Source organism: Microtus ochrogaster, linkage group LG4 (genome assembly GCF_000317375.1).
Source record: "Microtus ochrogaster isolate Prairie Vole_2 linkage group LG4, MicOch1.0, whole genome shotgun sequence".
Classification (NCBI taxonomy): domain Eukaryota; kingdom Metazoa; phylum Chordata; class Mammalia; order Rodentia; family Cricetidae; genus Microtus; species Microtus ochrogaster.
In genome coordinates this window covers 9,243,117-9,258,228 of record NC_022030.1, presented here as the reverse complement: position 1 = coordinate 9,258,228, position 15,112 = coordinate 9,243,117, and the positions used below count along the sequence as shown (strand labels likewise).

Below are 15,112 nucleotides of genomic sequence, written 5' to 3'. Positions count from 1 at the left end.
CACAGGCAAACCCAGAAGTTAGCCAAATGTAGACAGTCCCTCATAGGCATGCCCAGAAGTTAACCAAATGTAGACAGTCCCCCACAGGCAAACCCAGAAGTTAGCCAAATGTAGACAGTCCCTCACAGGCATGCCCAGAAGTTAACCAAATGTAGACAGTCCCTCACAGGCAAACCCAGAAGTTAGCCAAATGTAGACAGTCCCTCACAGGCATGCCCAGAAGTTAGCCAAATGTAGACAGTTCTTCACAGACATGCCCAGAAGTTAGCCAAATGTAGACAGTTCTTCACAGGCATGCCCAGAAGTTAAGTAAATAGAGACAGTCCCTCAAAGGGGGAGGCTTTTCTTCCCCAGTGAGTCTGGATCCCATCAAATTATCAAAATTAGCTACCACACTATCATTTCCACATTTTATGTATGAATTCAGCAGCCTGGAAACTAGATCACTTATGGTCACAAAGATTTTCATTTTCAGTATTTTTACATTGAGACGACAAGCAGCTGGGTTGGTAATATGCTAAGACTTTATCCAGAAAATAATATTTGAGTCAGGACCGCATGATCACAGCAGTTAGGGAACCCCTCACAGCAAGCCATAATGTCTAGCTATCTTCTCTTGTCACAAGGTTTGATTCCATCCAGGATAGAGGTGTAAAGGAGAAAGGAAGAACCAAAGGCAAAATGTCTATTCTCCTGACAAAGGTCAGCTAGAAATGGCCTGGAATACTAGTTGTACATCCCCGGCACTGGTTGTATGTAAAGCCCAATCCAATATTTCATATGTCCCCTTTCTGCTGGGGGCATCCTAACAGTCAAGACAGCCTTCAAACAGTCTAGAGGTCAAGATGTGGAGGGCAGAGACCGACTGCTTACTGACTGCTTATTGGTTAATCAATAAGCCCAGGTCATGTCATCTCTCTGGCTTTCTCGGCTTTCCTTTATGGTAAGAAATGTTTGAGACACTCGGCTCACTGGAAGAGAGTTTGCTCTGGCTCGCAGACTGGAAGGTTTCAGTCCAGAAGCAAGGGGCCCCATCACCTTAGGGCCTATGGCAAAGCAGCACATCACCATGGTGAGAGAGGTGGGGGTAGAGCCAAGCTGTTCACCTCATAGCAACTAGGAAGAGAGGGCACTAACTGCCTAAGACAAGAGGGTCTCCTAGCAAGTTCCTCCTCTTGAATTTTTACCACATCCCAAAGTGTCAAGCATTTACTATTTGGGTCTTTGGAGGGACATTCAGACCCAAACTACATTAGCCTCAGACAAAGTAAGCAAAGCATTAAGGTGTCTGGGCCTCAGTCACACACATCTAGGGACTCCAAGGGTTTCTTACATCCCTTGAGACAAACACACAGAGAATTCACCATGATAAATTATATTCATTTTATGGTAAAAAAAAAAAAGGCTGTATAGTCATGAAAAGGGTCATATTACCAAGCTAGAGTATAGTGGAGCATTGTCTGGGACACAATGAATAGCATCATATCAACTGGTTATCAAACTGAGAAAAATCATGTGGTACCTTTAGGCATTAATGCCTGTGACGTCTGTCACCTCCACCTTTTGAAGCTTCCTCTGAACAATGCAAAGAAGGGGGGAGCTCTCACCAATTTATGGCTTTAATATAAAGCCCTTAGTGAGGCCAGAGTGTTTATTCCTTAGAATGATAAAGACTAGGAAATTTGTATTCATGTGAGTTATTTTCCATCTTTGCTTTTCTAAGCATTGCTCATAAGCCTGGCTTTTATGCGTTCTTTTCCCTTAGCATCTGGACAAAATATTTAAACACAGAGAACTGCAGCAGAAGCTGGTGGATGCGAAACTTGAACAGGCCCAAGAAATGATGCAGGAAGCAGAGGAGCGGCACAGACGGGAAAAGGAATATGTATTTATCCTTTTAGTCGGTGTTCATATGCAATTCATCTCATTGTCAGGGGCTCTCCAGGAAAGCTGTCTGATGATGGCAGATCGCTACACTCACTTAAAAGCCCAGACATCTGTGGGGAAGTCAATGGGCTAGCCCAGTAGGAGACACTGGGCCTATCCCATTATTCACACAGAACAGTCATTCAGCATCCTCAACAAGTGTTTTTCAAGTGCCTATTATCTGCTGAGAGCATCTGAGGCGCTAGATGATAGCTGGGAAGAAGACAGAGAAGGGCCATCTCCTACCAGGCAGATTAGAGGCTGAGTGGGAAGAGACAAGCGGTAACAAGCAAAACAGGAAGGGTATTTAGATAATAGTAAGTTATTAGGCAAATAAGGAAGACCTGAGGTGGGGCTGAAGGGGGCCTTCCTTAGACTGAGTGATCAGGACAGGCGGGGAGGGTGTATGAGCCATGTCTTCTGAGGAACTGGCTCATGGGAGTCTTCTCCAGCAGTGGTATCTTGTCACCAACAAGGTTTGATGTTAGACCTACCACGGCATCCCCCAACTCAGGGGAGTGCCAGAAAAGGTGGAGCAAGCAGAGAAATATTCAAGATGTGGGGGTAATCAGGATACAACTGTGTAGCTTTGTAGGGTTTGGGGAAGCGGTTGGATCTTATTCCAAATATAATGGGAAATGACTGAGCCGTTCTAGAAAAGGAAGTGACATCATCGGCTCCCATGTGTACAGGTTAATGTGACTCCTGAATGGAAAGTGGACTAGAAAGAAAGAAGGCAGGGGTTCCCAGCACAATCCATATGAGGTGTGATGATGACTTGGATTAGGAAGGTGGCAGCTAGAAAGAAGAGATGGAGATGACAGGGAAGTTCTGCTGAGAGATCCGTCCCAAACTGGAGGTTTCTCCATGCTAACAGAATAATCAGAGATAGCCAACAGACTGGCACTGTTGGCTCCAAGAGTGAGCAACAGCACTCCTCAACCACATCCTTAGACAGCCAGAGGAGCCTACAGGTCTTGTGCCCGACAGTGTCTTGGGCTTCTCCTATGACCAATAGTGTATCCTTGACTAGTAGCTCTAGGTTATGGCACAATTATCTGGAAATCAACAACTAGCATTCTCATGGCATACTGTAGACATGACTTAAAAAAAAAAATGAAAAACTTTTCTGAGCTCTGACCAGAAGATCCAAACCTAAACAATGACTAAAGCTGTGCATCAAAACAGATAAACAAACATTACCTTAATTCAAAACAACATGCTTAGCCATCTGCTCCCAGTCCCACCATGTCTAACCACAGTGGCTATATATGAAAGGCTTCCTCGTGGGAGAGAGATGGGGACTCTTAGGACTAGAGGACTCTTAGGTTCAGAACAACCCATCCAGCTTTTCTGTTTATCAAATGTGCTGCACGGGTCACTGATAGCCAAACCGTCTTGGGTAATGGAAAAGCACAGATTTCAACCATGCCCTATACATCCTAGATTGTATTCTCCAAGGGGGGTCTACCCGTTAGTGATCCCCTGAGGAGAGTCAGACACATGTTTGAAGGACTATGTCAAGAACCATGGGTAAAAAAAAAGAATGTGTATTTCTTAAGGCATCACGTGTGATGTGGCTGTGTTGGAGAATAACTAAGTGCTAATTTCATGGACCAGTTGCATGCAGTCAGGCCCAGGTGGGAGAGTCTGGAGATGCTCAAACTAAGGTTGATGGTGGTGGTGGGAAAGGATTGCTTGGGAAGCTCCTGCAATTTCTAGGGAATCTTTTCACCAATGAGACTGGAGAGAGGTTACATTTTGAGTGATTGATACTTGATTTGGATCCTTAATTTTTTTTTTTTGTTAAAGACACTAGTTTCCTTGGGAAATCAAACATATTAAACTAATTGTTTTCTTAGCTTTAACTTTGTTATCTTATATTTGCAAAAGTCTCTCTCCTCAAAAAAAAATACTTAAGGGACAAAGTGTAAGAAGAAAGTTTTATACATATATGGTAAACAAACGGCAATTTGAAACAATTAGACTTTCTTCCCATGCATTCTCCTTTCTCCTAGTTGCTGAGCCAGGCAGCAGAGTGGAAACTTCAGGCCAAAGTGCTGAAGGAACAAGAGACGGTGCTGCAGGCTCAGGTGAACTGAGGAGACCAACATATGGAGGGTTGGGGTAGTCTCCTTCTGGTACCAAGGGGCTGGGACCCAAGATCCCTGTGCAAAGCTTACAGGTGGCAGGGCATGGGGAGTGGGGATGAGACGCGAACAACCTCACATTTATTATATTTAAGAAAGTAGAGTATTATGTCTACGCAACAGAAATGATGCGACCAACATTACATAGGCCAGAGGTCTGCAGACAAATGATGTCACTGAAGAGGTCAGCCCCAGCAAGCTAATGTCCAGCTTCCCACTCTCTCTCCTATTTCTTTTCTGTCACCTGATCTGCTGCACAGCTAAGGTGAGAAGAAATGTAAACCTGTTCAGAAGCATCTTTATACCTGTCGATCCTAAACAGTCATGACATTGGGATACTGTCTATAACACCAAGAAAATGAGAAAAAATGGAGGCCAAGTTTCTGTGTTATCAGAGACTGACCTTGTCAATGGTGAATGGCTAGGAGTGGTGGGAAATCAGGAATCCTTCTGATTTGGCTTCAGGTGTCATTGGCATTTTTGTCAGATTACTAGAATTCCCACTTTGGGCTCAAAACTATAACCTCCTGGGACAACTGGCTCTGTGCAGAAGCCAGGGCAATCCCTCTTCCCTATTGACATGAAGCTCTGGCCCTCCTGGAAAATATTCTCTGTCACAGTCCACAGAGGGACTCTGAACTGCTGTTGGGAGAAATGCCCAAGTCCTAAAGGGATGGGGAGTTCACAGAGAAAATAGATGGAAGGGGAGGGCATCAGAAGTTAGAACTTTATCTTGGCGTTAAGACTGTAAATGTTTATGCACTGACTTTAGAATTCTACTATTTGTAAATAAGTAAATAAAAAAACAAAACGTGCATACTTACTGCATAAATGAGCAAATTCAACAAATGCCATTTTCTGTAAAATACATCAAGAATAAACTTAAAATAACAAATCGCAGCAAACATACAGGTGACTTTGCCCGGGATAGCCTTCCTAAAGCAAATTTATGAGATGTGTACAGAGAATACGATGGGAAACTGTTGTCCTCTATAAAATCCATCCTTTGAAAACATTCAAGAAAAGTTTTCAAACTAATTAGAGATTTGAAAGATAATGTTTCTGGATTTTCATAGAACCACAGGGTTCAGATTTACAAGCTCAGGGCTACCTTTGAGTCAGTTGTAGAACTCATCAAATCATGGTGTTGAGAGTGGCGAGCAGTGGTGGGCCTCTAACCTGTGGACAGTGGTAAAAAAGGTGTGACTCTACTGTGTGAGACAGAGAAAACCCAGAGAGTCAAGCCGGAGCCTCTGGCCCATCTCTGCTCACTAAACACTGAGCTTGAGAGAAACATTGGGCAGTACTTTATGCGAGGCATTGTTCACATTGTCTACAACAAGAAATCACTTCGCTAAAGACCAATAATTAACTTGAATGAGTAGATTAATATTAGTTTCTGGACTCCAGAGCGACTTATTCAGCTGCCAACAGAGTCCAGGGTGCGTGTATGTGGCTGCCAACAGCTGTGTCTATGTGTAGATATGTGTCATGTCCATGTCCTTGTGTGTCAGTGTACACATCTGCACAAGTGTATGTGGAGGCCAAAAGTCAGTATCATGTATCTTCCTCAGTCACCGTCCACCTTATGTTTTGAGACTTGTCTTGAAATGAATCTGGAGTTACGCCATTTGGTCAGACTAGCTGGCCAGCGAGCCCTACCCATGGCCGCCTATTTCCATTTCTTTAGTGCTTTGATCACACTGCTGTGCCTGGCTTCTTTAAGGTGGGTGCTGGGGATTAGAAGTCAGATCCTCATGCTAGCATAGCAAGCATTTTACTGACTGACCCATTTCAATAGAACCAAGGATCTGGGAGTTTAATGGTGTGGGAAATGAAAACATAGAGATACAGCACAATTTCTCAACTCTATCCATTCAAACTTGAGAAGTATTTACCAGGCGGACATTCCTGATCCCCCACCCACCCGCTGATCCTGAATGAGTGCAGGTATTAAGATCAGGGTACTGGCTCTTTCCACAGAAATGCCGTGCGACCTGGCCAACTTACATAACCGAATTCTATTACACGCTTTCCTTGTTTCTAATTGTCCTTAAAGGAGTAGGAACAGCAGGAAGTCAAGGGCTTGATGCCCACTTTTAAGAGCTGAGCGAGAAAAATACCAATGGACAGTTTACTTGTTTTCCTAGATCGGAAGTCACTTTCAATCACGAGGCAGCACTGGTGAGCTGGGAATGTGTTTCTCACTTAGGAAAGTGGTGTCTGGCTCTCAGTTGTATAAACCGAGGCAAGAGCAGCTGTCATAGATGATCAGTTAGATACAACAGTCATGACTAATGGGGTGTCATCAGACCAGTAAGGATGAAGAGAGTAGCAAATGTGGAATGCCGGCAGTGTCTGACAGCACAGACACAAACTACCACCCAAGGGGAAAGATCAGGGAAAAGGTATAATCATAGTCTCTAGACTCAGATAGCCTCTCCTTGGCTTTAGACAAGGGGAAAGCTCTCTGCAACAGCTCTGGGGACAGGACTTGTTTTCATGTCAAGTCTCATTGTAGAAGGAGCAGCAAGCTGCGTTCCTGCTGCCCAGCTCACGGCCGCCTGGCTAGCTTATGCCCTGAAATAACAACACACAAACTGTATTCATTTAAACACTGCCTGGCCCATTGTATCTAGCCTCTTCTTGGCTAACTGTCATATCTTGCTTAACCCATATTTAGTAATCTGTGTAGCACCACGAGGTGGTGTCTTACCAGGAAGATTCTAGTGTACATCCATCTTGGGCTGGAGCTTCATTGCATCTGTCTGAGGCATCTTACCTCACTTCCTTCTACCCAGCATTCTGTTCTGTCTATTCCACCCACCTAAGGGCTGGTTAGCCTATCAAATGGGCCAAGGCAGTTTCTTTATTAACCAATGACCTTCCTCCATCATCTCATAGTCTTACTAACATAACTTTTAGGCATAGTTCCATCCATTTCCTCCTCTAACTAGAACTTGGTGTTCAGGTAAAGCAATACATGAGGACCGGCTCGATATCGTTCAGTGCGTACAGGCACTGACTGCCAAGCTTGGTGATTCCCCAGATCCCATATGTAGAGAGAGCTGATTCTCAACCTTGGAAAGTTATACTCTATGCTCCACTAATCCACGTGGCATTCATGAACCCCCAAACACAAATAACTGAATACAAAAAAAAAAGTGAATAAAAAAATAAAAGTGAGCCTTTTGGTCCATTTTAAGGTGATATTTTGCAGCAATTTTTGTAACTTTTAACCATGAAGTACTTGTTTATATTTCTGTCCCTGGCATGTTCCTGGCATGATTTCTTGATTTCCTTTCCACATTTCTCTGAAACCCCACATTGAAATTGGAAATAGCTCCTGTCAAATGAAACACACATTGTGTCAACATGATAATAGAAGGCCAACTCTATGGTATAAATATCTACCAAGGAAATAAGAAGTACAAAATTTTAGTTAGAACAAAATAATACTGATTCTGGTTACCTAAGCAGTTGATAAGCTACATAAACTGTGCTGTCTATGATAAAGAGGTCCAATAGGAAGGAAAGGAGAATATTAAGACATGACCACTTAAAGGAGTATATGAGAAGTTGTTTGATGTCTGTGGAATTGTTTAATGTGGCATTGTTTCTATTTTGCAACATGAAAACATTGTGGAGATGGCTGTACAACAATTCAATCATAACAATATTGATCTGCATACTTCACATGGTTAGGGTGATTAATTTTGTGTGTATTTTTACACAATTTAATTTTTAAACAAAGCAAAACAAAAATGGCCAATTGGAGTAATCTAGTAAAAACTAAAGATGATGAAGAAATACCCAATTCTTGGCAAAATGTGACAACCTGAGTCTGCTCCATAGCACAGCCCCACAAGGAGAAAAACAACTCCTCCACATGCATGCCATGGCACACATGCATGCGAGTGCACGCACACACACACTCGCCACATACTAAATACATATATTTAAAATATTTGTTTTACTTTTGTCAGTGCATCGACTTGAACACAGTAATAAATTCAGTCAATAATAAATTTGCATTGGTGTCACATGAAGGAAAGAAATCAAAGCACTGACCCTTGTTATTGTCTAATCAAGAGTGAGTCCAGATCTGACATTTCGGTTGTGACCCTAAGTGTTTAACCTCTGAGCTAGCATTTCAGCCCCGTGAGCCCAGGTTTGAGATCTCTACTTCATTCTTCCTGTGTCTTCTGTCATCCTGATTTACCTGTTGTATGAGCCTGAATCTGCTGCTTGCCTGAAAACTGTCTTGTGAGTCTCTTCCTGTCCCTTTGTCTGTCCCCAATGAAGGGCTTTGCTGCGTAATTATTGAACAGCACAGAAAACATCACATGGGAAAGGAATGGAAAGGAACTTTACAGCTATTATTAACAGTCTTCTAAGGGATTGGGTCATTGACTCCAGCTGATCCCAATGACCCCAACTGACCCAGATAACAAACAAACAAACAAACAAACACTGTCAAGTAATATCCAAAGGCCCCTTTCAATATTTCTGGGAGATAGTCATGTATAAGATAGACTTTGATCTCTATTTGCTGTTTTCAGCAAATGATTATCATATTCATTCTTGGGTCAGGATAACTTAAGATTACAGCTATTTATTAGCTTAGGTGTAAAAGCTGATCACATGGAAAACCCAAGGCAAATAAAGCTCTGACTTGGTAATTTGTATTGGAACATCTCATAGTCAAGTTGTCATTGAGTTTGTTTTCCCATTAGGAATGCAAGTACCTCATAAACAAGACCCATGTGTTAAATAAATATCTTTATATATGTGGTACTTATGTATATTCAGTGATCAATAGATGTTTGTAAAAATTAAGAGGTAATAAAACCGTAATGATATATGTTATTTTATTCTTTAAAAAAATTTTAGACAACAATAAGAGGATTCAATAGATTCTTCAAAAGATAGAGCCCAAGAAATTGGAAGAAAAAAGTTGTGGAGGGGAATAAGGGGAAAACTGGAGGGGAGGGAAAGGCGATGAGTTTGGAAAGATGGCTGAGTGAGTAGAGCACTTGCTGCAAAAGAATAAGAACCTGAGTTTGAACCTCAAGTACCCATGTAAAAGCCCGGTGACACATGCCTATAACTGCAGCACTGATGGGTAGAAGGGACAGAAAGATTCCTGGGCCTTTCTGGCCAGCCAGTTCAGTTGAAATGACAAGCTCTAGACTCACTGAGAGACCTTCTTTCAAATGGTAAGGTGGAGAGCTATAGAAGACACCTACAGACAGAGAGACAACAGACAGACAGACAGACACACACACACACACAATTTTTAAATGAAAATTTTCAATCATGCTTACCAAGCTACACTGACCTTGTAGTAAACATAGTAACTGAACATATGACTAACCCTGTATTGAGAATGCCTTTAAATCATTTTTCTTCTCAAATAATGAACAATGACATGTTTTTCCCCCTGGAAGCATTCTGAAAGCAGCCCTAAAATAGATGTACTCTTTCCTCTGTTTATAGCTCACTCTCTACTCAGGAAGGTTTGAGGAGTTCCAGAGTACACTGTCAAAAAGCAACGAAGTGTTTGCCACTTTCAAGCAGGAAATGGATAAAGTGAGTACTGTGTATCCACGAAGATTGACATTTTTTTTTGTTTTGATAGGCAATTCTTTGCATTCATTTTTCTTTGGCTAAGGTATTTTAATGCATTTCATGATGCAATGAAATTTTTATAAGCAGAAAAGAGACTTTCAGTGGGTGTGGTTTTTTTGTCTTTAAAAAATTTTTCCAGTAAATCAATCTAATCAACAGTCTCAAAATGCTAGGACTCATTTTTTTCTGGAATGAGCAATATTTATTCATCTTGATAGCTAGCTTCAAAAAGGACGGAATTAGCATTAAGTTTAAAAATCTCACTTTCTAATGGTTAAAAACAAATGTTTAAGTACCTAAAAAATACAACACTAGCATTGATAGATTCCTTCCCATAATTGTAATATAACTGATGAATCAAAATATGAATAAGAAGATGGAAGAGTAAGTTCAAATACTGAATTTGTAACTATTCTTTAAGTACTGTTAGGCTATTTATTTACCTCTCTTAACTTTTATTTTTCTTATCTAGAAACTGAGATGTTATTTTTTTCTGCATAACTCACAAAACTGTGAAGTCCAACTAAATCAATCTATTAAAAGTTTTTTTGCAAACCTTTTATAAATATAAGGTACAAATATTACCAACAGACATGACATTAACATTCTATTTAGAACAGTATCTTCACAACAGGAAGTCAGCATCAGCATCCTGTCTCTGACGACAGAGGGTGAACGCACATGCTGTACAAGTCTGATGATGAGTTTAGATCCCTGGAACCATGTTCAAAGCTGGGTGAGGTGGTGATACACCTGTGATCCTATGACTCCTCCAGCAACATAGGAAGCAGAAACAGAAAAATAGTCTGGAAGCTCATGGGCCAGCTGGCCTAGCACAGGGAGACATAGCAGTGGAACAAGAGAGACCCTGACTCAAAACAATGTGGATGAAGATAACTAGCTGATCCCTAAAAGTTGTCCTCTGACTTATACAAATATAGCCTTGTGCACGCACACATGCTCACATGCGCACACGACACACACACACACACACACACACACACACACATTGTGTTTCTGAACAGTTCTGAACAGGCACTGGCATTAATTATAAGTGCAAGAAGTATCTTTCAAAATCTATTTTAGTGAAAAAATGTAGCCTTTACACTAATATTTGTTGCTAGCTTTCTTGGTTCTAAGTAGATCTATCCATTTGTTATTTTTTTTTAAATTCTAGAGTGGTAAGATTAAAATTTTATTTCAAGATTGCATATTTTGAGAGCAGGGTATTAAATCAAGTTTTCTTGATCTGAAATTCATTTATGGACATTAGTTAATCCAATAATTCCCAGATAATAAACAACAAAGACCCTGGTATGCATGTTTGTGTAACTCTCAATATGGCTCTATATCTTTTATCAAATTATTAAAGTTAACCTCTTAAATTTACAAATACCTAATCCGGCTGACATATGATCCAAACAAAAAATCCACTCAAGACCCATCTACCTTTTCTTAGAGTAAGAGCTGATAGTCTGGGCTCAGCCTCTGGCCTCAGTGGGTGCCTAAGACAACTTTGCTCAAGAAGGAAGCATGTAGTCAGACATGGATGCACACACCTTTAATCCTAGCACTTGCCCAAGAAGCAGAGGCAGGCAGACCTCAGTGTGGTCCAGGCTAGCCTGGTCTACAGAACAAGTTTAGGCCAGCCAGGACTACAGAATGAAATCTGGTCTCAAAAATAACTGAAGTAAAAATAAAAAAGAAGCAAGCACCCATGTATAGCTCGTAAAAGGGAATGATACCGACCATCACCCTTCAATTTATACAAGCAGAGAGGTGATTCTACAATAAATAATATCCAGTAATCTTATACTCAAAAAAAGATTTGATCACTTCTATATCACCCACATTCATACACAGTGACTTCATTTGTTGCAGAAAATGAGGAATTTCTTTTGCTAACTCGCTTAGATATTAATACATGTCCCTGAGCCTCAGTTTCCCCATTTATTAAATAGGGAGGGAAATGGAGCCTTTCTCATAGGACTGTTTCAAAGATGAAATAAATGTGTAATAATCGTTCTGTGAACTCACCTAAATTTACCCTGTAAGCAAAAATAAAGAGACGATGAAAAGCAGCTTTTTGTGAATAAGCAAATTATCTACAATTTAATACCTAAAAGCAACCCCAGCTTTCTCACCGTGATAGCTTCTACTCAAAAAAGTAACTGATTCAAATTGCAAGCTTATTCATGGGTCTCACGAAGGAAATTTTTTTTATTTTAAATGAAAGAGAAGTCAACAACAACGATGTGTTCCTAAGTAGTTTCCTTCCTCCTGAATTGGCTCCCGTGCAGATAAGTTTATTCATTACTGATCTCAGTAATGTAAGAGTCCTCAGTAAGAGGACTCAGAAATGAATCACTCCTCTTCCACAATCTTCATTGTTGACATTGAACATTTGTTTGCTTCGCCAGCTGGTAGCAAAAAGACTGCCCTTGGTGTCACATGTGGAACTAATTGCTTCCTTGAGACATTAACTCCTCAGGATTAACACTAAAACACTCTAATTTCTGTAGACAACTAAAAAAATGAAGAAGCTGGAGAAGGATACAGCCACATGGAAAGCCCGATTTGAGAGCTGTAACAAAGCTCTGTTGGACATGATTGAAGAGGTAAGGCGATTCTTTTCTTAGCTTTTATCTCCATTTCCCCAATCCTATCAAAACAGTCAATGCAACCTACTAATGCAAATGATTATGTTTGAATACAGGCTGAATTCCAAGGGAGATGTGACACATTAAAATATAGTGAAAAGAAGATTAAGGGTCATTTAGAAGTCTAAGGGAGAGTCAAAGACCTTTGTAAACCTTAGTCACAGGATTATTGAGTAGAAAGCTCTGGCACCAGGCCTGCTGGACTGTAAAGGTTTTGATGAAGGTTTTACTTGACCTTGAATTTCTACCATTTAGCACTCAGCAAGTAGAATGAATGGATTGGTTTGACCATACTGAGAGAAGACACCAACCCAGATATCCCATATGTAGATTATTTTATAGACAGATATGAAGAAAGCTTTTTAAAAACTCCTCCAACAGGTATTAGATTGCTGATATTACGCTGGAACCTGCAGGTTTTTTCAACTCTAAAAGCAAAGATATATAAGCTCTGACATGAATGACAGGGCTTACATGTGAAGACCCTTCGTGTTAACAAGTAAAAAAGGTAACTGGGGTGGTAGTGAGTAGTAAGATGATTAGGATCACACCCATGCTCACACACACGCCACTGTTAACAGAGAAAAGAAGAACTGAACAGCTGAAGCAGCCGACATCATGAATAAGCATGTGGTGAGTGTCTGTGGTTATAATTAACACTTTAGCTATTCATTCCAAGATGCAACTAATTCCCAAGACACGTGTTCATGATTCATCAACACGAGTCAAATGGCTGCTGCAGTTAGCATATAGCAGTCTGTCTATGAAGAAGGCATATCCCTAGAACACATACGAGAGTCCTGAGGGCGAAGTCCCTCTGTCTCACTCATTTCATGCAAACTCTTGCTTATACCCTCCAGTTCTTAGAAGCAGAAGATTCATGTAGGTTAAGATTTGACAGACTTTTCACTGAAGCAGAAAGAAGGTTTGCCATGTTCCTTTTCCGAAGAACAGGCAATGGTGATTAAAATTCTATTAGTCTAACAACCAGTGCAAAAAAACAAAACAGAAAAACATAGTGATTTCCATAAATGTTTGTTCAAACCTAGTAGACAAATTCTGGGACGAATAGTTTAATCTCTGGAGAGCATTCTAGGGAATTCACTGCTCATGCCATTTTGTGTGTGTATGTGTGTGTTTATGTCACAGAAAGCCCTGAGAGCTAAGGAATACGAGTGTTTTGTGATGAAAATTCAGAGGCTGGAGAACCTGTGTCGTGCTTTACAAGAAGAAAGAAAAGAACTCTACAAAAAAATCAGAGAAGCAAAAATGTCTGAAAAGGAAGAGCAGGGTCAGCACACCTCTGACGAAGAGCCAGAGTCAAATGTCTCTGAAGACAAAGAGATAGATGCAGAGGAAGCCAACAGTGTTCAAAACGCCATAAAAAACCTGAGCACAGCCTTTACCATTCTTCATCATCCAGAGTCCACCCTGGACCAACCAGAGGAAAGACATCCAGCAGAGATGGGTGCTCAGGATGGAAGTGGCATCACCCCCCAGCAGCCCGAACTAGCCCTCCCGAATCCTCCTGCTGCTTCGGGGAGTCCTGAACCTCCTGTGGGCTCTCAGGCTGCAGCCAATGAGGTCTGTGAGGCTGCACCTGTCTCTACAGCCAGTTGTACCCTTGCAGGGGCAGAGCTCCAAAGCCAGGGGTTTCCTGCTGGGAATCTCCTGGACCAGAAGCTCCAGAAGCCAGAGGCAAAAGCTTCTGATCAGACCCCAGGTCAGGGCTCCCTAGATGTAGTGAAGACAACAGGCACTGCTCCACCATCTCCAGAGTGTGAGGGAGTCCCTGCTGTGGTGCCTGGCTATGAGCCAGGCAAGCAACCCCCACCAGCAGCCACGGAGATCCCTCCAGGCCCTTCCACCGGGATCCCCATAGAGGCCAGTCTGGATGGAGTGGACTAAGCCTCATGCACTCTTCAGGCTGTTCGCCCTGCTGCGCCTTCCTCACAGCAGAATGTCTGTGGAAGGAACTCCAAGGACTAGGAAGAAAGTTAGGGTCAAGACATTTTTAATGCTGAGTCTTTGCTGCTGTTTGCAATTTCTAAGTAACGTGAAAATTTTCTGTAATTGTATAATGTTTCCATTGGCAGCCAGACATATCAATGGCAAATACACATTTCATTTCCATTACGCTGGTACCTTAATCCAGTTTATTAACAGTAAGATTTGTTATTTAAGGTCTCCCATTACAATAAATAAATAGTCTGAGTGTTACGTTTATTTTCACAAATAAAAGAGCTATAATGAATACTCAGGTTCCATTTAAATAGCATAATATACACTGTGCTTATGTGTGTATATAATATACGTGTACATATGTGGATAAATAGTACATTCATGTGTATATATACACAAGTATTTCCATACGTGTATATAAAGTCGTCATACATTACAAGTATATTTCACTCCTTACAGATTGTTCCCTATTGCAAGATATTTATATGCTCATCAAAAGTTCTCTTACTGTGCCAGGTGGTGGTGGCGCACACCTTTAATTTCAGCACTTGGGAGGCAGAGGCAGGCAGATCTCTGTGAGTTCGAGGCCAGCCTGGTCTACAAAAGCTAGTTCCAGGACAGGCTCCAAAGCCACAGAAAAAAAAAGTTCTCTTACTTCCACTCTGGACTATAGTAGACTAATGCTTTATGAATCTGAAATGGGTTCGTAATGCAAATATTTAGGCCATCGCTACTTTGGCTGAAAAAAGTAACCTAATGTAAGATAAAGAAACTTAACCAACT

At 41.2% G+C, this 15,112-nt stretch overlaps 1 protein-coding gene across 2 annotated transcripts in view; it reads left to right on the top strand.

The window, feature by feature from the left end:
- The window catches only part of Txlnb (taxilin beta), a 41,012-nt gene extending 26,409 nt beyond the window's left edge, over positions 1 to 14,603 (top strand). Inside the window, exons 5-9 of one of the 2 annotated variants that reach the window (XM_026786353.1) lie at positions 1,766 to 1,885; positions 3,945 to 4,019; positions 9,576 to 9,668; positions 12,230 to 12,325; positions 13,517 to 14,603. In XM_026786353.1, the coding sequence (XP_026642154.1) occupies positions 1,766 to 1,885; positions 3,945 to 4,019; positions 9,576 to 9,668; positions 12,230 to 12,325; positions 13,517 to 14,275 (1,143 nt within the window). In that variant the 3' untranslated portion in view covers positions 14,276 to 14,603. The remainder of the gene's footprint in view (positions 1 to 1,765; positions 1,886 to 3,944; positions 4,020 to 9,575; positions 9,669 to 12,229; positions 12,326 to 13,516) is intronic. The other variant, XM_005360987.3, reaches the window with a different exon arrangement.
- Positions 14,604 to 15,112: the final 509 nt, after the last annotated feature.